Source organism: Ostrea edulis, chromosome 4 (assembly GCF_947568905.1).
Source record: "Ostrea edulis chromosome 4, xbOstEdul1.1, whole genome shotgun sequence".
Classification (NCBI taxonomy): Eukaryota; Metazoa; Mollusca; class Bivalvia; order Ostreida; family Ostreidae; genus Ostrea; species Ostrea edulis.
In genome coordinates, this window is record NC_079167.1 from 14,533,253 (window position 1) to 14,558,042 (window position 24,790).

The 24,790-nt window shown below is 36.0% G+C and overlaps 1 protein-coding gene across 3 annotated transcripts; it reads left to right on the top strand.

Annotated features, from left to right (window-relative positions):
* The first annotated feature begins 5,748 nt into the window (after nt 1-5,748).
* Nucleotides 5,749-20,339, top strand: LOC125670979 (BSD domain-containing protein 1-like). 3 transcript variants are annotated; one of them, XM_056162024.1, is made up of 8 exons: nt 5,749-5,774; nt 11,458-11,524; nt 13,325-13,441; nt 13,756-14,079; nt 14,429-14,573; nt 17,123-17,695; nt 19,470-19,603; nt 19,741-20,339. In XM_056162024.1, exons 1-8 carry the CDS (start codon nt 5,764-5,766, stop codon nt 19,765-19,767), a joined length of 1,398 nt encoding a protein of 465 aa, XP_056017999.1. In that variant the 5' UTR covers nt 5,749-5,763; the 3' UTR covers nt 19,768-20,339. The 3 variants fall into 3 exon arrangements, with proteins under 3 accessions (XP_056017999.1, XP_048762398.2, XP_048762399.2); XM_048906441.2 differs by lacking the exon at nt 5,749-5,774 and adding an exon at nt 9,955-9,987; XM_048906442.2 differs by lacking the exon at nt 5,749-5,774 and adding an exon at nt 11,022-11,363.
* The last annotated feature ends 4,451 nt before the right edge of the window (nt 20,340-24,790 follow it).

The window sequence follows — 24,790 nt, forward strand, 5'->3', positions numbered from 1 at the left end:
AAGAAATCATTAAAACAGTTAGCCATTGATTCAAAAGATATAATGGTACCGTTATCAAATGCATCTCAGCGAGCCGTGGTTTGCACGTAACCTGAATTGGCGACCGTATAGGTAGTGCCTGTATATTTCACCAAGTGGACTCCAGTCAATATTTCATTTTTGTGATATCGTATCTATTTCTAGGCTAGTTCCGTTGTCGTTGAGATGCATTTGATATCCTTTGTAACGAATCGTCGACCACACCTATTCTGGCTTATCCAGATTTCAATACAAGATTTATCTTGTACACCATTTTGGACAAGTTATTGGCACAGTATTGTCACAGGTTGAAGTTGGCATAGAACAGCCTATTGCGTTTGCAAGTAGAATTTAACAAAATCGGAAAAGAAATATTGTGTCACCAAAAAAAAAAACAAAAAACACCAACATACTGACTGGACTCTACTTGGTGAAATATATAGACACTATCTGTACGGTCGCCTCTCTTACATGACTCATAAACTTTTAAAATTCCGAAGGACAACTCCCCCAATGGATGGATGTTTTGTCAACATTTGACTTCACCAGTGAACATCGTCTTAAGATAAGCAAGTACACAATTTCCGAGTTGTCCAATAGTTCTTTCCCTTTGCGGAACTCTTACGCACAGTGAGACGCAAAACATACTTTCGCCCACACGCAATGGGTACAAATGCTTATCGCTGCCTTCATATATTGCCTAAAGGATGATTATCAGACATCGTGCAACCACGCAAACTGCTGGGGCATACAATCTTAGTAAATTTATGATTATTTGATAATAAGATGGCTCAAACAAAAATCGATTATCACCATCTTTCTTTGATAAAGTATCACTCGTGCAGAAGAGGAAATAAAAAATAAATGAATAATAAATTTAATGGCCTAGTTCAAATAAATATACATGTATTATTCTTCATATGATCAGTTTAATGTATACCAATGGCTGATACAAACAAAATTTACGCTTTGAGAACTTTTATTCTTATTAACATGGTTAGTCTATAATATATGTATACATCTTGTACCCGCCCAAGCGGTCAACAGAATACTGAACGTACCCCCATCACAGAAGAGCTGATATCTCGGAACTTGCGTATTGCATAGCAATGCAGACGATCTTATAAAGTGAACCAAGATATAGAGGGTCAAGATATAGGGCTCACGGCGGGTGTTACCGGTTGACAGGGGATGCTTACTCCTCCTAGGCACCTCATCCCACCTCTGATGTGTCCAGGGGTCCGTGTTTGCCCAACTATCTATTTTCTATTGCTTATAGGAGTTATGAGATTGAGCACTATTCGTTATCTTAACCTTTCACCATTGCATTGATGACCATGTTTTAAAATATGTACAGCGAAACCTTTGAAATGTCTCCAAAATGAGGACAAAGACATCAGGGAAATAAAAGACTGCTTAGTACAAAATACTAGAGTTACGAAATATGTGACCGGTCGATGGGGGGATGTTTCCTCCTCCTAGGCACCTGATCCCACCTCTGAAATATCTAGGGTCCTTGTTTGCCCAACTCTCTATTTTGTATTGCTTATGAAAGGTGAAGATAACGAACAGTGATCAATCTTATAACTCCTATGAGCAAAAGAAAATGGATAGTTGGGCAAACACGGACCCCTGGATATACCAGGGATGAAATCAAGTGACTAGGAGGAGTAACCATCCCCTGTCGACCGGTCACACCCGCCGCGAGCCCTAAATCTTGCTAAGGTAAACGGAGTTATCCGTAGTCAAATTAGTGAGTCAAACATAAAACAAGTCAGACAGCATTTGACCCTATGGTAGGTTGCATTGGTAAACTATATTGTTATAACGACCATAGAATTTTCGAAATGCTGACTTTAAACAAGACTGCACCATTAACTTGTTTGTCAGTAGCCTGTCTCGATTTAAAAACTAATCATACACAGAATAGGTTTCTTGTGTTTCGAATCAGTTAAGAGATATAAACACCACAATCCAGATAACAAAGGAGCACAATTCGTGCCCATGGAAATACTGACAAACTGTTGGAAGACCTAATCACTAAAGATATTGTCAATGAGGAACTCTAGCATATTTTTTCTAATTTCAACTTCAGAATACTTGCGCGTGGAATCAGAGTGGTGTTTAACAAAGTATGTTTGGGGTGACTGATCTCTAGATATGAATATTTCCATTTTTGTTGAAGAAGCAACTGTTTATGATGTCAAAAAGTCTAGTTTGTAATTTATCTGGAGGAATGGTCGTATAAAGTGTTGAAAAGTCATAGGTTTTGATGTTGTTAATCTGAGAAAATTTAGCGATTTCAAAATCTTCTTTAAATCAGAAATTTTCAGAATCCACATTTGATTAACACCACTTCTGGTATATGTAGTCGCACAGTAAATTTGAAGTTTCTCCATCACAGCTGTTAAGGAGGTGTGCTACACCAGAGAAATTTGATGTAGATGAAAAGTGGAGGATATGTACAAAAATATTTTGAAGTTGAAAATTTTCAAATTTACTTTATTTTGTCAAAAAATAGTTTTAGTAGAAGGTAATCTGAAAAAAATTTAAAACCCCTGCTGCACTCGAACCTGCGACCTACAGGTCAGCAGTCGGTATTCTTTTTTTCTTTCTCTTTTTGCAGTCGGTATTCTAACCTACTGAGCTACTCGGCTAGGTATTTAAATGGAAAAGGAAAAGTCAAATATTGCTGATATCGATTTTTTCATCCATGTTTTTAAAGGAAGTCAGCCATTATGACGATGTAGAGTACTACTTTAATATTTTTCGTGAGGAGCAAAGATAGAAGCTTGGTAGCGCACTTACTGGATCCAGGAATGTTGGTAAGGGTTTTATGTAGTTTAGGAATCCAGTATAGGTACGGCAACTCCTATTCATTCGAACCACCGACTGGGATACCAAATGTGCCTAAAACTGAAGCACAGTTTTCAAGGGACAGTTGGAGTATAAGTACGATTACCAAAAGTGGAGTTAATGCCAGGTTATATATGTCTTACCGAATTGCATTCATATAATATGGCATACTATTGAATTTTTTTCCATTATTGAAAGTACTTACACCTCAGCAGTTATAGATAAACTAAGAGGTTAAACGTCTTCCTGCTTTTAACTTTCTCAGACACTAGCGTCTTCAAACAATGGTTGATGCTAACCGATGGACCGCTTAAAAATGTATCAGTCAACCTGAAAGACCACATCAACAGGGAAGAGAATTTCATTTATGTGTGGTAACTTTTACAGGGACCCGAGATACCATTATTTATTACTTTGATCACGCAATTCGGTTTTACATTCTATTTCGTTTCGGTAGGTTTCGTTTCGGCAGATATCGTTTCGTTTTGACTTCGTTTCGCATTATACAGGTACCCGATTCCGATATACCCCAGTGAACTTGAAATAAAAGACACCACAGAGTCGTCCACATATGCTTCGTATTTAAATATTTTATTGAAAATGGATATTAACGTCCAACTAACAACTCAACTTTATGATTTCAGCTTCTTCGTCATCAACTTCTCATATCTATGTAACATATTCCATTATTATCTGCATATGGTGTTTATATCAACTGATTCTTCAGCGTGTGGTTAGTTTTTAAATCGAGGAAAGCTACTAAAAAACAAGTTGATGTTACAGGGGTTTCGACAGCCTCGTTGAAAGTCAGCATTTCGCAAATTATATGGTCGCTGTAACGATCTGGTTTGCCAATACAACCTGGCATTGGGTAAAATGCTGTCTGACATGTTTTATACCAATTATTAGGCCGTTCTTGACACGCTGATTCTGACTACGTAGTATTATATTTACCTGATCAAGATATAGGGATCACGGTGGATGTGACCGGTCGACAGGGGGTGCTTATTCCTCCTAGGCACCTGATCCCACTTCTGGTGCATCTAGGGGTCTGTGTTTGCTCAACTCTTTATTTTGTATTCTTTATAGGAGTTATGGGATTGATCACTGTTCATTATCTTCACCTTTTCATGTATTAGGCGGAAAGTACCTACTCAGGCAAACAAGGATCTTATGAAGTTGGCTATCTGTTAGAAAGAATCACCTATGACATACTTGGAGAAGCTACCTCTGACAACCAAATGGAAAAATATTCATTCTAGTTGTTGAAGACTGCTTTGCAAAGTGGACTGAATGTTTTGCAATACCTAATGTGGAAACATCAACGGTTGCTGCAAAGATTGTTGAAGAAGTGATTGCTAGGTTAGGAATACCAACAGTGGTACACTCAGATCAAGCCCTGCAGTATGAAAGTAATTTTTTCAAGGAAATATGTAAATTTCTTGGCATACAGGAAATTAACTCATACCACTCCATACCATGCATCCCCAGTCTGATGGAATGTTGAGCGTTTTGATAGAACAATTGCAACAATGCTCAGTGGTTTTGTTAACAATCGGCATACCGTCTTCGGTGTGCATTTGCCTTTCATTATGATGGCCTACCAAAGTTCCGTACATGAAACAAAAGGTAGGAAACCCAACATGATGACGTTTGAAAGGGAAACGGCTACCCATTTAGATATCCAATGTGAAATATCATCTCAAATAAAGCAGACATTCAGCAATAAATGGAAATGGGAATTGCAGGACTGTCTTGAAAATGCATATGCATTTGTTAGGAAGAAGATAAACAAGTCAATGACTAGAGAAAATCACTAACATGACCGCAAACTAAAGTGGAAAAGGTCTGATCTTGGTGAGGAAGTGTATGTCTACTTCCCCAAGAAGGAAACCTGGGATATCACCGAAGCCATGGCCCCTACATAGTCGTTACAAAGGTGTCAGATTGGACATAATTAGTAAATCATGATCCAAGAGATTCAGATCAAGTACATGTAATTCGTGTAGACCAGATGCGCAAAAAGTGTGAACAAGTTTTATCTGGTGAAAATAATGACATATTGAATGATAATATTAAGATAGAAAAATATATTGTTGATCATAATGCATATGATGTTGACTTAATTTTCTTAGAAACGTAACCTTCAGATAATGCTTGTTCAAGTAGGACTCGCAAGCCACCTATCTGGTTGCATGATTATAAAACTGACATACTTAGTTACTGTGTGACAAAAGGTATATCCCTATACTGTATTTTTCTTGGTGTGGGTGGCAAAAAACAAAGTCGTAAATGTCCAATGTGCACATACGTGGCGAGGCCTGAAGACGATTATAAGAAGCGTGTTTTGCAGTGTATCATACGAACTTTCAATTGCACTTAAAGCAATTACATTGCACATCAGCAAAATGGAAATTAACGTGACGAGGCGCGAAAGAAGTCATCCTGGTATGACAGAAGAGCCCATCAAACTAGATGGTAAATGAGATAATGCTAAAGAGTTAACTCCATGTAGCAGTAAAACTTTCAAAGTTGGAAGATGCGGAGCAGTCAAGAGGAAGAGTGGTTGAAACAGGACCAGTAACGTCGCTACTGACAGTAGTGATAAAGGTGACACGAGAGGTGACCAAACCAGGCAAAAGAAAAGTGCCATTACAGATCAGTCGTTGGAGAGTAAAGTCATTCGGAAATAGACGACACCTGCTAAACCGCATGCTCCCCAAACCAAGATTCCTCTTTCTACCAATAAGCCAGACGCTTCCTCAAAAGAAACTGAGTGTGACTGTTGCGTGAGGAAGCTATCCATGGTTGATGTCTGTGTCCAGACACAAGTAATTCAGAGTGTTATCGTAACCAGGCAAAATAAACGGATTCGTAAGGGTGGCATTGATGTTGAAGAGGTGAATACCTTTTTGATTATTGTAGTGATAATGAAATATTTGATTGTATAGGTAAGGTTAAACAGTGGGTTTTTTGGACAGGCCACTAAAATCACTAGCCTTTTCAATAGAAAATCATTATATATACATGTATAAGTATGGTTTGTAAATATATTTTTAGCTCATGCCAAATCCTGGAATTGACCAAGTACAAACCTAGTTAGTACATGTAGTTTGGCAAATACGTTACGGCTAAGTGAATAAGTTATCCGAAAGGTAGAGAAAACGATCGGTGATCAAAGTAAAACTTATACGGTACCAATTTTGATGTACCAGATGCGCATTTCGACAAATAATGTCTCTTCAGTGATGTTCAACCGAAATGTTTGAAATCAGAAATAACTATGAAGTTTTAGAGCTAAATATAGCCAAAACCAGCGTGCCAAAAAAGTGGAGCCAAATTCGTCCAAGGATAAGATCAATCTCATAAATCCTTTAAGGAATACAAAATAGATAGTTGGTAAACACGGACCTCTGGACATACTAGAGGTGGGATCAGGTGCCTGGGAGGAGTAAGTATCTTCTGTCGACCGGTCGCACCCGCCGTGAGCCCTATGTCTTGATCAGGTAAACGGAGTAATCCGTAGTCAAAATCAGTGTGCCAAGAACGGCCTAACAATCTGTATGAAACACGTCAGACAACATTTAACCCAATGACAGGTTGTATTGGCAAACCAGATCGTTATAATAACCATAGAATTTGCGAAATGCTTAGTTTAACAGTTTAAACGAGACTGTTGAAACACCTGTAACATCAAATTGTTTGTCAGTAGCTTGCCTTGATTTAAAAACTGATCATACGCAAAACAAATTCTTTTGTATAGAATCGGTTGAGAGCTATAAACACCATATACAGGTGATAATGGAATATTGCTACATAGATATGAGAAGTTGATGGTGGAGAAGCTAATAAAGTTGAGTTGTTAGTTTGTCGTTAATATCCCTTTTCAATAAAACATCAAAGTACGAAGCAGATGTAGAGGACCCTGTGGTGTCTTTTACCTCCAGTTGACAGAGATATAGAGTATCGACATATGAATGAAAATTATTATTGCTAATAGATAAAACGTCGTCGATATATCTAAATGTCGAGTTGAAGGCCACAGCAAAAGATTTTTTCTTCTCATGATTTCTGCAGGAATGGATAAGTTAGGATGGTTTTGATTGAATTTTAGTGAATAGACTTCAAGGTTGTATACTCACTTGGTTAGGCACTGATCTCATGGTCAGTTTTTCTTTTATCTCTTATTCTGAGCAAATAAACTTCAGGGTTTAAAACTCTGAATAGTTACAAGCATAAAATATACATGATTTTGTTAAGATAGGAGTTAGGGACTGCTAGGAATCTCAATGGTAACAACAGAGTATATTTTTGAAAGGGTATGGGTAAATTATTCAGTTTATTCAGTTCTACCCTCGCCAGATCTTCATTCAAGGTGTTGTAGATAGTAAAAGTAGGTTTTATCCTTAGTATTATATAATTTTCAGGCTTGGATTTCTGGGGGAAAATCCCATACTTAAATTTGAGTTTTCTTTTATTTTAGCAGTCAAAATTTGAGTAAAATCTCAGACTTATGTCCAAGTTTATATTTTTAAAAGTTATTTTCAAGAAATTCAGGCCAATGGCATATCATAATTTTAACCCTAAGGCAACAAGTAAGGCCAAGGGTTTTTTTTTCTTTTCATTTCATTCATTTTTATCATTATTTTTTACTTTTGTAATACCACATGCAGTATACTGTGGCTGAATCATCCCCTCTACATTTATTTGGAACGTTTTAGGTCACTTGAGTGAACTCAGATGACCTACAGTGTATTGCAATTGGTCTGCGTCCGTCGTTGTGTATCGCCCGTTGTGCGACGTATGTTAAGAATTGGACATTTTAAACTTCTTTTTGATAATTCAAGTCCATTTCTTTTCAACTTTGGAATGAAGCACCTCTTGGTCAGCAAAGTATCACATTTGGTCTGAATTTAGGTCACAAAGTTACTCAGGTGTGACAATGTATTAACAATTTTTTTCTCAGTGTGAGTGACAAATGAAACAGTTTAACACTCCAGTTTTACTGATTATTTTAAGAAAAGAATTTCTCTCATTGTATAGGTCAATGATTTATAGGCCTAAGCAGAATAGGACTTGTACAATTCCCAAAGAAATAAACTGCTAGGTAGATGTGCACTAACCAACCCTAAAAACTATAAATAGAATAAGAATTCTATTGGTCAGAAACAGTAACAATAGAAGAGTATTCTGGAAGTTTTCTTTTGAGTGAAAAAAATTGACTGGCCTCAAAAACAGATTGACAAACAGATGAGAGAGAGAGAGAGAGAGAGAGAGAGAGAGAGAGAATGCAACCTTTTATCTACTTTTATATGAGTTTAACATGTTAAAGTTATCAAAAATATCTTTGAGAGTAGAAATTTCATAATGTCCGACTTCCTTTTAAAATATGGATGAAAATATAGATATCAGCAATATTGTCTATTCATTTAAAAAATCATCGCCTAGCTTAGTAGCTCAGTGTGTTAGCATGACGACTGTCAGGCGCGTAGCTGCCTATACGAAAGTACGCAACTGCGTACACATTATTTGCTAAATAAAAAAAAAAAAAAAAAAAAAGAGAGAGAAATTATTTTTACATTTTTATGTCATTGCCTTAAGTATAACTTTGCGCTATGTATTTCCGATTTATGATTAACTCCAATCATCATGTCTATTCTATTGTTTGAATTCGTTTGTTTGGAAAATTGACAGCCAAAATACCCGTTGTATACTCAAAAGAATTGGTGATTGTAATCAATAAAACCCAGGAGCTTCCGGGGGCTTCGCCCCCTGGGCCCCCACCAGGGCTTCGCCCTGGACCCACTGGGGGCCGCCTGGGGCCCCCAGACCCCCATTTTCTGTCTGGCTACGCGCCTGACTGTTGAACTGTAGATCACAGGTTCGAGTCCAGCAGCGGTTTAAAAAAAACCCAGATTGCTTTCTACTAAAACTGCATTTTTTAAAAACTGAATCAATTTCAAAATATTGTTGTACAAATCCTCCACTTTTCATCTATATCAAATTTCTCTGGTGTAGCATAGACACTGAAATCTACGGAAGCCGATAGGTGGCAGGGTATAGAATGAATATTTATTTATGTGGCTGTCACCAGTTATTCAATTCCTCTCTCTTTCTCTTTCTCTATCTCTCTCTCAAAATAAAAGGGGTGCAATCCCTCTCAATGCTTAGTAATATGTATGTGATATATATATATACAATTAAGAGCATTAAATTATTGTTTTTCGATTGTACTGTTAAATACGTAGAACCAAGGGGCTGACCCTCCATTTTTTTTTGACAACGTTCAATTTCTATTATTTTCACATGCAAACTTTTTATTTTCACATGTGAAATAAGATTAATTAACGGATTGGCCCCCACCCCACTCTTTTGGTGGTAGTAATGAATGGTAAAGATGTAATAATGAATGAACTGATCAACTGAAGAATGAACGGAGCCCCTCCCTCCAATATAGGAGTACGAAGTTTGGACAAAAGAGACATTTTAGGTTCCTTTTTTGCTTGTCAACAATTGTAGAAGAAAATTTCTCCTCCGACTGTCCCTATACACTTTGAAAAACGATGCTGCGTGTTTGCGTACTATTTTAAATATTTCCAAAATAATCACTCAGTGATATGAATTACATTGTTTTTGCAATTGGCAGCCGCCATATATGAATTAAGTGGCGGCCGCCAGATAAAATAACTGGCGGCCGCCAGTTAATTTATCTGGCGGCCGCCAGATAATAAGTGGCGGCCGCCAGTTATTTTATCTGGCGGCCGCCAGTTAATAAGTGGCGGCTGCCAGATAATAAGTGGCGGCCGCCAGTTAAATTAAGTGGCGGCCGCCACATAAATTAAGTGGTGACCGCCAGTTAAATAAATATTAATTCTATACTCTAGCACCTATCGGCTTCCGTACAAAATAGTCTCAAAGAAAATGAAATAATTTGTAGTCTTCGTGAGATTTTGCTATGTTTATCAAATCAAAAATATCTATAAGTAAAAATAATATGTCAAAATATGAATAAAAATTAACGAGTAAATAAATGCAGTAAAATAATAAAATTAGAAGGTCAAAGTTAAATTTTGTAATAGCATAGAGATTAAAATACTGACAGATGGCAGAAGGGTAATAATTTTGTAAACAAAACCCTTTCAGTTTACAGACTAATACGATTCAACATTATCAAATTATTTTTCCATTGTAATTTTTTTTATGAATTGTCTTTAAAAATCCTATCCAGTCTTTCAATTTGATGGAGACACATACCATGGTTTTGGATGAAGTTGGGTGACACCATGTAGATCTAGTACATTGTAGGCCTAGTTAAAAGGGACTGGTTCACGTTTTTGATTTTTTCCCCCATTTTGATGTTAAACATAAAAAATAAAACTCATTTATAGTTTACAACCAAATTTTGAACCTTCTTAATGCATTAAGGATAAGGCCAATATTTTAGCTTGAACTCCGTGTTACCCGAGCCCAGTTTATGTTTACAAACAAACTTTACTGTAAGCTAAAGCATCCTGATTTTGCACATAAATTTGACTTTTAAATGGCACATTTTACTGAAAGAATACTTGAAATATGATATATAACATAAACTTATAGCCGCAGTAAAAACCATACATTTTCAAAATTTGTAAATAATAACATATTTCTTTGTTTACACAACAAATAATACACTCTACAAAGAAGCTAATACCCTATAGAAGCTTCTGTCATGATGTATAACCTTTTAAAAAATTGTGAAACATTATATTTTCATGTCTCTGGTGTTAAGGGGCGAGATCAAAAGATCGATGTTGGGTAAAAATCCAAATTCAAACAGTTATAGGGGAGGGGCCGGGGGGATAAAAATCCCCGTAAGTGTCTGTCATCCGACATCATTTACAGGTTAGTGGAAAAAGAAAAAAGACAAGTGACTGTTAAAAACCACATAATGTTATTACATTTTAATGAACATTTAATAGTTTTAATATACACTTTCATTGTGAATAAACAGTAGAAAAGGTATATACAGAGTGTATACTTGTATATTTTTACTTGTTAATCGATAAGTTTCAGCATTCATTATATTTAGTTTTAAGGGGGAGTCTTGGTGAAAACTGTATGAATTTAGTTTATTGTCGGACATTGAACTTTTGATCTCTTCCCTAAGAAGGTTCTATAAAATAAACTAATTATGGGCTAATGTAACGTCATCCAAACCACTTTCTACAGTTATACAATGTGCAGCTACTCATAGAAATGGGGTTTATAATGAAAGTCTACTGTGATGTAAACGATTTGATGCTTTTTACTGTTAATTAGTGACATTAAGCACTTGTCCAATTGAAAGGCTACAGACATTGACAACATGAGATACAGGGGCTATCATACACAAATAAGTTAAATCGAACTCCCCCTCAACACATCTGAGTTTGTGAGAGTGAGACATTTGTCAATATATTTTAACAATAAAGATAAATCCATTTCATTAGACAGAAGCTCTGGTCAAAATGGTAATTATTCTTTCAAATGTAACAAAATGTACTGAATTTTGATTTGAGTTAACTTGTCAATTGTGATAGAATAATATTTTAATTTATGTAACAGGTCAAGTGATAGCAGGGAAGAAGGAGGCTGGTGGGGATATGGCTGGCTGCAAACAGCCAAAGAAAAGGTTTATAGTTTTATCATGTATTAAACAAATAACTTATTCTACACATGTACTAAGTTGTATGGTCCAAATTTCCACAAATTTTTTCCACCTTGTAAAAATGCTGTTAAATCATTGCAGGTACGTATTTATGAGGCTGTATGGCATATCACGTAAATTATTTCACCTGTTTTAACCAAAATTATTTGATTTTGAATTGGTGTTTACAAACAACTCTCAGTTGGCTTTTTTAAATGCAAAAATCAAGTGACAGTCATGTGTCAAGTTACCTGTGCGTACCTGCTATATTTACCTTTTGAATAATCTTCTCACTGTTTTCTTTTACATGTCCTTGTTTTCAAGCATGTAATCAAGGAAAAATTAATAACTTTGAATTGAAATCATCTGCCTTAAAGAAATTTTGTACAAAATATAATAGATGAACATCAGACCATACAGCTTTAATAGTCTGAAAAATTGTATACAGCAGGGTTGCAAATAACCACATGCCCACTTGCAAATGCGAGTAATTTTGTTTGTGGGTAACCACATTATGAAAATCTTCTCACCCACATGGCGAGTAAAAGTTTACCCAAACTTTTCCGGAATCCGCTTGCGGTTTGACTAAACTTTTAAATGCACTTAACTTTGTTTCACCTTTTCATTATTGATAAAACGCTTTATGAGTATCACTCCAGTAATTGTCCAATCAAAATGAATTTAGTCAATTGTAATTCCATATATCTAAATTATTTTTTTCTTGTGCAATTTTCTCATTTCCCCTTATTCTTTTCTCTTAATTTTTGTACCCCAGATTAGGAAATTTTGTGTAATTTGTAGAAATAATCATATGTTTATAGCTGCTCAAGGCTACTTCCTGAGGTGCACTCACACTATTTACATACATGTGAAAAACATTTGGATTTGAGGGTAATCTTTTTTGTGGGTAAAAAAAAAATGTAGAAAATGTTGTGTAGGGTGTTGTTTTTCCGGTGTCGGTAGATGAGACAGGTAACCTAGAACATTTCCGACTGTGTTATTTGGTATCAATTTAGCAAACTGACTTTTAATGATTTTTTTATCTTCTATAGTATTATATAGTGAAAATAATTACCAGTGTGATACCATAAACCTTGCAGCGATTCAATGATCACGGGAAGGTAAACATATGGAAATTCATTGAATAATTTTTCTTCTAACCCTGCTGAAAAACTAGATATACCAAGAAATCAGAGTAGTTTCTCCAAGTGGCAATTTTGTAAACAGGTTACAATAGGGAAGATCTTTTTGTCCCCTTTAGCATATCAAACATGCAGAACAGGAAAATTATTATAAATTTTGTATCCCTTGGGGATAGTGAGTATCACTATCCCCAAGGGCTACAAAATTTATAATAATTTTCCTGTTCTGCAAATCTAATGTTTATTGTTTATTGTTAACTAATACTCAGGTGACTGATAAGACATAGCTGTTGAATTTCATTTCAATTGTCATTTTGATTATTTATACCCTTTATATTTTTACTCCCTGCAAGCAAAGTTGGAGGTATATAGGTATTGCCGTGTCTGTAGTAGAGAGACAATATTCTCATACCTGACACAAAGGTTGATCATGATCTGAGGGTGTTATGACCCGGACTCACACATACGTACTTATTACTAAATAAGTAGTTTTTATTTCCACAAAAATCAATCTACATGAATGATATAATACTTCAAGAAACAAAGTTGATCTAATGACATGTAACAATATTCATTTAATCCAGTGTGTACAGCAGATAATAAGCCTTTAGCTTTTACTATATGGCATTTTTCTTTTCTTTAGTCAAAAGCAGCACTGGAAATGGTTCAGAAGGACTTGGCTGAGTACACGTGTACAATGTCAGCAGATACTAGTAAAGCTGTGGCTGAAACAAGTGATAAACTAAAGGAAACACTGAAGGTTTGAGGCCCTAATCCATGTTAATTACTATTAAATCTAATTCAATGTTGCTGTGTATGTGTGTGTATATATAAGTATATGCAGTTGAACTTCAGTACCTCGAACATCAATATCTCAAAACCTTGGATATATCGAAGTGAGTTGGAAGTCTCAGCTACATTTTCTTTATGTATTTTAACTTAAATATCTCATACCCTTGGATATCTCAAAGTTTTTTTCTTGGCCCCATAAAGTTCAAGATAATGAGGTTTAACTGTATCTATAAAAGTACACGTTTTTACAAAGACTTGAGTTAATTGTCATGTCAATTACAGGCAGAAAACACGTCAGCTGCAAAGGACCGATTCAAGACCGGTGTAACATCTTTTCTGGAAGGCTTGTCGAAAGCTCTGGTGATAGAGGCAGAAGACAAGAATGAACCGGTGAAAACCCATGTCAACTCTGAAGCTGTATATGATAGAGCGAAGGCACGGCTTCATGCTATACAAGTGGATCTCGGAACTTACTGCAGTGAACCCACGGGTTCTCAAGAAAAATACCAAGAATGGCAGAAGTCCTTTGACTTGGAGGCAAAGAAAGGGGAGGTTTCAGAGCTACTTGTTTCAAAAGTGGAGCTTCGTGCATTTTACACAAAACTGGTAAAATTTATATATGGGCTTGAGATTGATTTTGATAGTAAAAAGTTTTGAAACAGGAATTATGATAAAATTTGCTTAAATCAATTTAAGATACTGTGATTTCATCAGTTCTCTAGCGCAGCAAATTTCATAGATCTGTCAAAAGTACATTTCCGTTGATGTGTAATACTGCAGATTTCATTGAGTTCTTGATTTAATTGCCTGACACAACCACAAAAACAATAAACATTGGTAGTCAGTGAAGACTGATGATACAACAGTAAATGGCATATTGAATACATATGTGCTTTTACTGACAATTATGAAGAATTTATTATTATATGAATGATCAATTATAACTAATTCAAAGGTACCTGCTGAAATATCTCATGCTGACTTCTGGAAGAGATATTTTTATAAAGTCCATCAACTTCAACAAGACGAAGCTAGGAAATCAGCATTAATGAAACGGGCTGAACAAGCACAGAAGAAGGAAGATTCCATAAGCTGGGAAGGTGAAGATGATTTAGGGTATCTATGTAAATCATGAGGTGAAGATGATGTAGGGTATCTTAGGAATCACAAAATTAAGATGATGTACAGTACCATGTAAATAATGAAGTGAACATGATGTATCATAAAAATCACAAAATAAAGATGATTTCATAAGGATATCATGTAGATCAAAAAATGAAGATGATTTAGTATATCATGTAAATCATAAAGTTTTATATCACCTAAGTAAATAAGGGGGGCATAAATTGTAAATTTCAGGCCTATACCTAAATTGTAAATTTCATGATCCCCGGGTTGGAGGTTCTGACTCCAGGGCATGGCCAAACTTGGTTTGTATGTGTTTGTGTGAAAAATTTAGATAATGTCTTCTTTCATGCTATTGATAGTAAATATTAGGGCTGAAACGATACGCCCCCTTCACGATACGATACATATTCACGATTCAATACAATACAATTTACAAAAGAAACCAATAACATTGAAGAAAAATTAAATTGCCAAGATTCACAATCATAATTTTAAAAGCAAATTGTTTCCAAAATGCTAAGCGGTAAGATGCCTGTTGGCTCTATGAATGTTATTTGACACTATTTTGTCTCTCCTCTAGCTCATGTAGGTAAAAATAATCAGAACAGGCCGAGTCTGATGTATTTTACCCAACCCGTTTGTAATAAACACATCGAACTGAAAATCGAAGCAATGAGTCGAATATTGAATTGAGCATTTATATTAAACAGTATCGATATTTCGATGAATCGTTTCAGCCCTAGTAAATATTGCAACTAAATTGATATTTAGAAGGAGTAGGTAGTCCTTTACCAAAATTGTAAATTTCATGATCCTATGGGTAAGGTTTTAGTGCCAGGTTGGGGCCAATTTATTATATTATGATTATTATAATAATAATAATAATAAATTCTTTTATTTAGACAGGATAGCACAATTAGTACAAATGACTAGTTTACATTGTGGTCCTGTATAAAACATATTCACAGACAGATAAATGAGAGAATAGAAAAATAGATAACATAATATAAAATATATACATAAAATACACACACACGATATCACTGGGGGAAAAATAAACATATACATATACACACACATATATATATACATATATATACATACACACACATATATATATATATATATATACATATATACATACACACATATATGTATATAGATATATACACACATACATACATATACACATATATACATATATACACATATACAAACATGCACACATAATAAGCTTACATGTACAAATTAAACTGTTTTATTTTTACTCCGCTCTGTCTCTTAGGTATGCATATTTATTTATTCTATGTATATATCCATATTTTTATGTTTGTGTTGCAAACTGTTTTCAGTGCTGCATGCACATCTTAATATAGCTAGTCCCTGTGTATATATATGCATGACTTGTGATGTCTGTATACATGTATGCGTCCTGTTTTATTTCAAATTTCTGTTTTTATGTCTATGCATGCAATTATATATCATTAGTGCTTTGTGTTTTTTTAATGCTATATAGTCGGTTAAAGAGCTCTTAGCTCATGTTTATTGTTTACCTGTATATAGTTCCGACTTTAAATAAAAATTACTTACTTACTTACTTACTTACACACATCATATCCATATATCACTTATTTGAGAAATAATGCTGCAAATATGCTGATTTAAAAGATGTAATAGAACCACAGCTTCTGACAGACTTGGGCAACTGATTCCATAAAATTGTGGAGGATACCTTAAAAGACCGTTTATAATATTCAGTTCGAACTTTTGGTAAACATAAAATGCCACTATCGCTACTTCTTGTTGTTCCCAGGAACTAACTTGGCTGACAAAATTAAAAACGTTCATATATTCTGGTGTCATGTTATTAAGAACCTTAAAAGCAAGCACTAGTTTTCTATATACATAATAATCATGAACAGGCATCCATTTAAGAACACTAAAAATATCAGCTGTAGAAGTCTGAGTTACTTTCACCTTCAATATAATTCTGGCTGCCCTTTTCTGTAACTTAAAAAGTCTGTCAATAAAAACCCTGCTTTTGGCTGAGCACCATTTGATATTTTGTCTTTATCATTTGAAAGACTTCTTGATGTTTGCTGATACAGTATAGAAACTAAATGCATATCTAGGAAAAGCAGGAAAGGATGTAAAAAAAAAAAAAATTGTGAATTTCGCAACCCCAGAGTTTTGACTCCAGGATGCATCCAATTATGATAGTCATTATCTTTAAATGCTACATATATTATGAAAAGTCTTTCATTAGTATAGGCACTTTCGGGACATTTTTAAAGGTTTTAAGAATACATTTTGTTTAATACTGTTGATGAATATTAGAATTTAGCTTAGATATGCATAGGAATAATTTTTCTAGATTCCATAGCCCTTGGGACTAGTGATACTTTTAACTAATACGCAGGTGACTGATAGGGCTTGTGGGCCTCTTGGTTTTTTCATTTACATATTTTTTTTCCTTCACATTCTTCAATTTACTTAGTGCTAACTCTTTTTTGGATTACAGATGATTGGAGTGGGGATGAGGAATCTGCTCCAGAGAAATTAAGCCATAAACAAGAATTGAGCGAGAGACTTTCACCGTCACAGAAAATATCAAAAGAAACAAGTTCAAACAATGAAACAGAGATGATTAGAAATGAAGAATCTGTGAAAAATGAGACCAGGGTTACAAATGGAGCCAATTCCTTAATGCAGGACACTGGCAAAGAAAAAATTCCTAGTGAATCAGTAAAGACTTCCCCAGCAGATATACTAGAGACACAGAAATCAGAGAATATACAGGAAAGTGTGCCTGAACAGATCAATGACCAAGAAATCACAACAGAAATACAAGAGGAGACAGTGGAAGAAAGTAGCAGTCAGGACCAAGTTCACACCACTTCATGTAAGAGTGATGGAAAGGAGTCAACATCTGCTGTCAAGGACAGTAAACCAGACCTTTGCACACCTGTTAAAGACAGTAAGCCAGACCTTCCCAAATCTGAAATGACTGAGGAGGAGGTCAAGACCAAGGATAAAGGGGACATGGTGGTGGTCAACCCTGACAGAGTGACCCCATCATCTGATTCTAATAAAGGTAATCATCTGATTCTAATAAAAGTAATCAGAAGTGGTTGGTTGTTTGAATATTGTTTATAAACGTTCCACTTGAGAATTTTTCACTCATATGGTGATGTCACCATTGCCAGTGAAGAGCTGCAAAATTTAGGCCTTTGCTCGACGCTCACTCCGTTGAGCAGGGAGGGATCTTTGTTGTGCCACACCTGCTGTGACACGGGGCCTCGGTTATTGCGGTCTCGTCCAAAGGATGCTAATTTATAGTTGCCTTTTACAAGCAAGGGGTACTGGGGACCTATTCTAACCCAGATCCTCATGGGGCATAATCAGAAGTGTAAATTCAATGTTCATGACTTCATACGCAACAATAGATCTCTTGAAATATCAAATAAAAAATATTTCATTTTTAAAGCAGTTGGACAAAAACTTTTTTACTGCTTTATATGATAATTGAAATTGATTTGGAATTGTATGCCTTAATTAAACTGCAAATTATAAGGGTTAAAAAATGATATAATTTCTTATAATTTAACTTTATAATATGTCAGACAGAATTCATATCAACACAGAAATCAAAATTTCGATGGAGCAAAGCAATATAGTAATTAAAAGTACTGAATATTGCTAAGCAGGCATTTACATGAAATATGGCTTTACTTTGGCAACATTAACAAGGTGTAATGCTAAAAAAAATATTTACTAGTAATTCTGAATGTGCTTGATAAAAAGGGAGATTGAATAGATTCTATATCATGTATATTTATGTGGACACAGGACTTTCTTTAAATCTGGTTTCCAGGGCTTGAAGCTAATTTTTCATGTCACCAGTCCAGCCGGACTGATGGGGTATAATTTCAACTGACCAGTCCGCAGAAAATTTTACCAGTCCAACAGAGTTTTCCAGAAATAATTAAACATATCTAATTTCGTTAATGTTATTAAAATGAAATTTAACTCAATATGTCTTGTTCAATATTGTAACACTTAAATGTGGGATTTATATTTACGAATTAGATTCGTCTAATATCTACAGATCAAAGCATGCCAAATGTGTGTATAAAATTTCCTAAGTATATGCTTTAGAAAATTATCCAGTCCCATCGGACTGACTAAAACAAATGTCATTCAGTCCGCCAGACTTTTAACTAGTCACAGACTGACGGGCACATGTTCATTTCGAGCCCTGGTTTCTGTAGTGTAAGGTTTAATGGTTTGGTACGTTGGTTCTAGTATACAGATATTTGTCAGTCAGCTATTAAAATGGTTTACGGCAAATGGTTTCAAGACTGAATTGAATTTTACCCCCATAAGACAACAGGCTAGACTGGTCCCCTATTAGCATAATTAGATGTCTCATAAGAAGGTAGCTGATATTAGACTTGTTTTCAAGGTCAGCTCATATTTGGCAGTTATCCAGAAATGTGAAAACGAAAGTAAAAATCCAATGGGTGACAAAAAAGAATTGCAGCTATGCTTGGTGCTATTAAAAATCTTATTTTTACATCACCCGCTTCTGTCATAATTATGGCACAGTAGATCAATTAGCATGATGTAAGATAGTATGATCAATGCTAATCAACCCATCAAATTGTAACATATATAACAATAAATATATAATCTCTATTTAAAATCAGACATGGTAAAACAATACATCACTGTACAACTCTAAAGAGCTATTTACTGACTAGACATAGATGTCATTATGATATAAGAGATATAGATATCATAATGTTATAACATCAATAGCATCATACCAGGTGTAACCTATGAATGTGTCTGGTTTGATTTGACAGAGAACAGCACAGACGATGACTGGGAGAGGGATTTTGATGTGGAGTTAACAGAGGAAGAACTGAAAGCTGCAGATGAGATAGCCAAAAAACTCAACCTGTCAGCAGCTGACTACACAACTATAGCTGGAGAAATGGTGAGGATTAGATTTCCTCTCTCTCTCTCTCTCTCTCTCCCTCTCTAAAATAAGCTAAATTCCTGCTATACAGTGCAATTTATTTTCTGCCCTTTTTTGGCTGAATACATCAATATGAAATTTATTTCCATTTCCAGGACGAGGACTGGGAGAGCTGGGATTAAACTGAATGATCTTGGTTTGAACGCCTTGTTATGATTTTGTTTTAAAATATATTTGAACTGTGAATGGGTTTTAAAAATGCATTGTATAATTTTTGCACCAGAACTCTCATTATTATATGTATCAATTCAAGTAATACATGTATCATTATATGTAAAATAAATTCATTCTAATTCATGTATATTGACTTTGCAAAGTGCATTATGGATTTTAAGGAAATTTGTCTTGTGTGAAATCTTGTTACATTAACCAGTTTTATGAATTAAATTGAAATAAAAATCTGGGGGAAAGTTTAAATCCATGCACTGTCTTTTTATAGAAGACATGGATGGATAATTTCTTTCCAGATTTATATTTCAATTTCATTAATAAAACTTCAGATTCCTGTGCATGAACAGAAAATTTTTCCACATAAAATAAAACTGCTTAATTATCACTGAACCTTTTCTTCATTTCCATCTTATTGTTATAATAATTATCTTTTGCTATCATGTATCTATTTTGCGAAAATACTGTATATTTAAAAATGGTGATGCCAGTTAATAAAGAAAAACAGAAATGCTGAGTAGAGAAATATTGACTAGTATCCATTCCTTTTTAGCTCACCTGAGCTGAAAACTCATGTTAGCTTTTCTGATCACCCTTTGTCTGTCCATTCGCCCATAAACTTTTCATATTTCCATCTTCTCCAGAACCACTGGCCAATTTCAATTAAACTTGGTACAAATCAGCATTTCAGCTGGATTGGTGCATTATGACGTACTTTAGGGGTAGAAGTAGGTCAAACAGTTTTCCACATTTTTATTTCGGTGTGGTCACAGGTATTGCTCTGAAATTTTATCACAACCTCCCTCTCAGAGAAGTACATAATCAGTTCACATTTCAACTTCATTGGTGCAACATGACCTACTTTAGGGCTAAAAGTAGATCAAATGGTTTCCTGAACTTTTTCTTCTTGTCATAGATACTGATATTGCATTGACATTTTGTCACAACCTCCCTCTCAGAGAAATATATAGTCATTTCACGTTAGATGGATTGATGCACCATGACCTACTTTTAGACTTTTCTATTCAGAATGTGTGTGGTATCAATTCAGAGTGCATATTATGCTTCCAGGTTGAATTTCGCTGTCCAACAGGCATATGTTGTACCATTTGCGGTACTCTTGTTTATATATATAGTATGCACAAAGGTGATATTCATATTAAATGTGACCTTGAAATTGCCCCTAATCTGAATGACTGATGCTTTTTGAAATTCACTGATGTGCATAAATAATTTCATTGTACATAAACAGTGGGAGAGTTCTGGGTGCATCTGCTACAGTCTGCAATATGAATTTTTCTGAGATACATTCTGGATATATTTATGCATTCAAAAAGTGCTGGGAACAGCTCCTGTTTTGTATATTAATGGTATGGTATCTATAGGAATGTGGACAACCCCAGTAATTCACTGATGACTGTCATTATGTTGTTAAATTATAGGATGTTTAGTTTGATCATGCATTTGCTCCCAGCACTTTTCAAGTAAAGGATTTTATTTATTTCTGAGTATATCAATAAAAATTCAGCTGGTAACCCGAATGCACCTGGACTTTTGTTTACAAGTAGGGCCTCTTGATGTTTTCCAAAAATAAAGTGTTATGTGATATTCAAGTATCGTTTCAGTGTTTAACTGTTAGCGATTGTAATTATACTTGTGAATTTGAGGTGTAATTTCACCTTAAGATTAAAGTGCATTTTACTATGGAAGCCCTTGACCTAGTTGCGTATGGTGTGTCTGAATCACCCTGACCTTTACAAAATGACCTTCGTCTGAAAGTCATATGCCTGTTACTTAGACCAAGTAAAATTAATTAGTAGATTATCATTCCCGCCCGCCCCTCGAAAATCGCCCCGCCCCGATTTTTTTTATTTTTCAAAATTACGATTTCCGGATATTTTTATGTCTGGTCCGGTATCGTAAACGTACTTGGTTTCACTTTGCCTTTTAGAAACCCAAATGCACATGTAATTATGATTTATAAAGCCTTTTCTCAATGAGAGAAGGCATTTTCGAGGTCAAGAATACCATGGCGAAAAATAAAAAATAAAATCCTCCCACCCGCCCCATTCTTTTGTGAAGTTTGAATGATAATCTACTAATTAATTTTACTTGGCCTTATTTGTGGGATATAAAATCAATACCTGTTCGAAAAGTGTTGAAATACAGAACTTTTTCCTTGTATAAGGTATATGTCCTGTGTGACCTTGACGTTTCAGAATGGACTGCAAGTGACCTTTTTCTGAAAGCCATTCGCCCGTTACTTATTTGTGTGATATATGTCTTCAACTGTTGAAACAAGAGGTACTGTGAGCAATGCTCACTAAGAATACCCCCCGCTTACCTCAATCTCCCAAAGGGTGTTGGTAATAGGTATAAACTACCTCTTTTCTGAGTGTAAAAAACAAATGGCATGACAAACCTTGGGTATTCTCGTTTGTAGGGAGAAATGGATTATCTAGGAACACAGCATCTCCATGCGATGAAAAAAGCCGTTAAAGAATTTAAATGGAAACCATATTGCTACTTCGATGTCCAGTGCACATGACCTTTGGACCCCAAAATCGATAGGGAACATCTTCATCCCATGGGTAGTCCAAATGTATGATATGGTGACTGTAGGTGGAAAGGATAACGCTTTAGAGCCCGGAAACCATATTGCTACTTCAATGTCCAGTGCACTTGACCTTTGGACCCCAAAATCGATAGGGAACATCTTCATCCCATGGGTAGTCCGTATGTATGATATGGTGACTGTAGGTGGAAAGGATAACGCTTTAGAGCCCGGAAACCATATTGCTACTTCGATGTCCAGTGCGCTTGACCTTTGACCTTTTGACCCCAAAATCGATAGGGAACATCTTCATCCCATGGGTAGTCCATATGTATGATATGGTGACTGTAGGTGGAAAGGATAACGCTTTAGAGCCCGGAAACCATATTGCTACTTCGATGCCCAGTGCGCTTGACCTTTGGACCCCAAAATCAATAGGGAACATCTTCATCCCATGGGTAGTCCATATATATGATATGGTGACGGTAGGTGGAAAGGATAATGCTTTAGAGCCCGGAAACCATTGCGTCTACAGACGGACGGACGGACAACCCGATTCCAGTATACCCCCCCCCCCCCCCCCCCAACTTGTTGCGGGGGGTATAACAAGAGGTACTGTGAGCAATGCTCACTAAGAATACCCCCTGCTTACCCCAATCTCCCAAAGGGTGTTGGTAATAGGTATAAACTACCTCTTTTCTGAGTGTAAAAAACAAATGGCATGACAAACCGAACCATATTACTACTTCAATGTCCAGTGCACATGACCTTTGGACCCCAAAATCGATAGGGAACATCTTCATCCCATGGGTAGTCCATATGTATGATATGGTGACTGTAGGTGGAAAGGATAATGCTTTAGAGCCCGGAAACCATATTGCTACTTCAATGTCCAGTGCGCTTGACCTTTGGACCCCAAAATCGATAGGGAACATCTTCATCCCATGGGTAGTCCATATGTATGATATGGTGACTGTAGGTGGAAAGGATAACGCTTTAGAGCCCGGAAACCATATTGCTACTTCGATGTCCAGTGTGCTTGACCTTTAGACCCCAAAATCGATAGGGAACATCTTCATCCCATGGGTAGTCCATATATATGATATGGTGACGGTAGGTGGAAAGGATAATGCTTTAGAGCCCGGAAACCATTGCGTCTACAGACGGACGGACGGACAGACAGACAGACAACCCGATTCCAGTATATCCCCCCCTCCCCACAACTTGTTGCGGGGGTATAAAGAAGAACTTCTCCCCTAAGTAAGGTATATGTTCTGAGTGACCTTTTCAAAATGACCTTGGTCCAAAAGCCCATCCCAGGGAATATTTGTGATCAATCATGATCATTATCTGATGAAAGGTTTAGAAGAGATGAGCTTGGACAGACAAACATGACTGCCACTATATGCTCCCCAGAAAAATCCAGAGTTAATATTTTCATTGTGTAACTGAATGAGATAATTGAACTTTTTAATGGCTACTCTCAAATTAGACTTCATGGCAACTACATTAAAATATGCTTATAAGTGCTGAGGGCATTCAATTTTAATTCATTATAAACGTTATTCATTACCAACAAGAGGTACTGTGAGCAATGCTCACTAAGAATACCCCCCACTTACCCCAAGCTCCCAAAGGGTGTTGGTAATAGGTAAAACTTCAGTATTATGATCCAAAAGGTATCTAGGAACACAGCATCTCCATGCGATGAAAAAAGCCATTAAAGAATTTAAATGGAAACCATATTGCGACTTTGATGTCCAGTGCGCATGACCTTTGGACCCCAAAATCGATAGGGAATATCTTCATCCCATAGGTAGTCCAGATGTATGATATGGTGACTGTAGGTGCAAAGGATAACGCTTTAGAGCCCGGAAACCATATTGCTACTTCGATGTCCAGTGCACTTGACCTTTGGACCCCAAAATCGATAGGGAACATCTTCATCCCAAGGGTAGTCCATATGTATGATATGGTGACTGTAGGTGGAAAGGATAACGCTTTAGAGCCCGGAAACCATATTGCTACTTCGATGTCCAGTGCGCTTGACCTTTGGACCCCAAAATCGATAGGGAACATCTTCATCCCATGGGTAGTCCATATGTATGATATGGTGACTGTAGGTGCAAAGGATAACGCTTTAGAGCCCGGAAACCATATTGCTACTTTGATGTCCAGTGCACTTGACCTTTGGACCCCAAAATCGATAGGGAACATCTTCATCCCATGGGTAGTCCATATGTATGATATGGTGACGGTAGGTGGTAAGGATAATGTTTTAGAGCCCGGAAACCATTGCGTCTACAGACGGACAGACAGACGGACAACCTGATTCCAGTATACCCCCCCCCCCCCACAACTTGTTGCGGGGGGTATAATAAGTTCATAATATGTTATAAAATTCCTGGGAATTAAAATCCCTT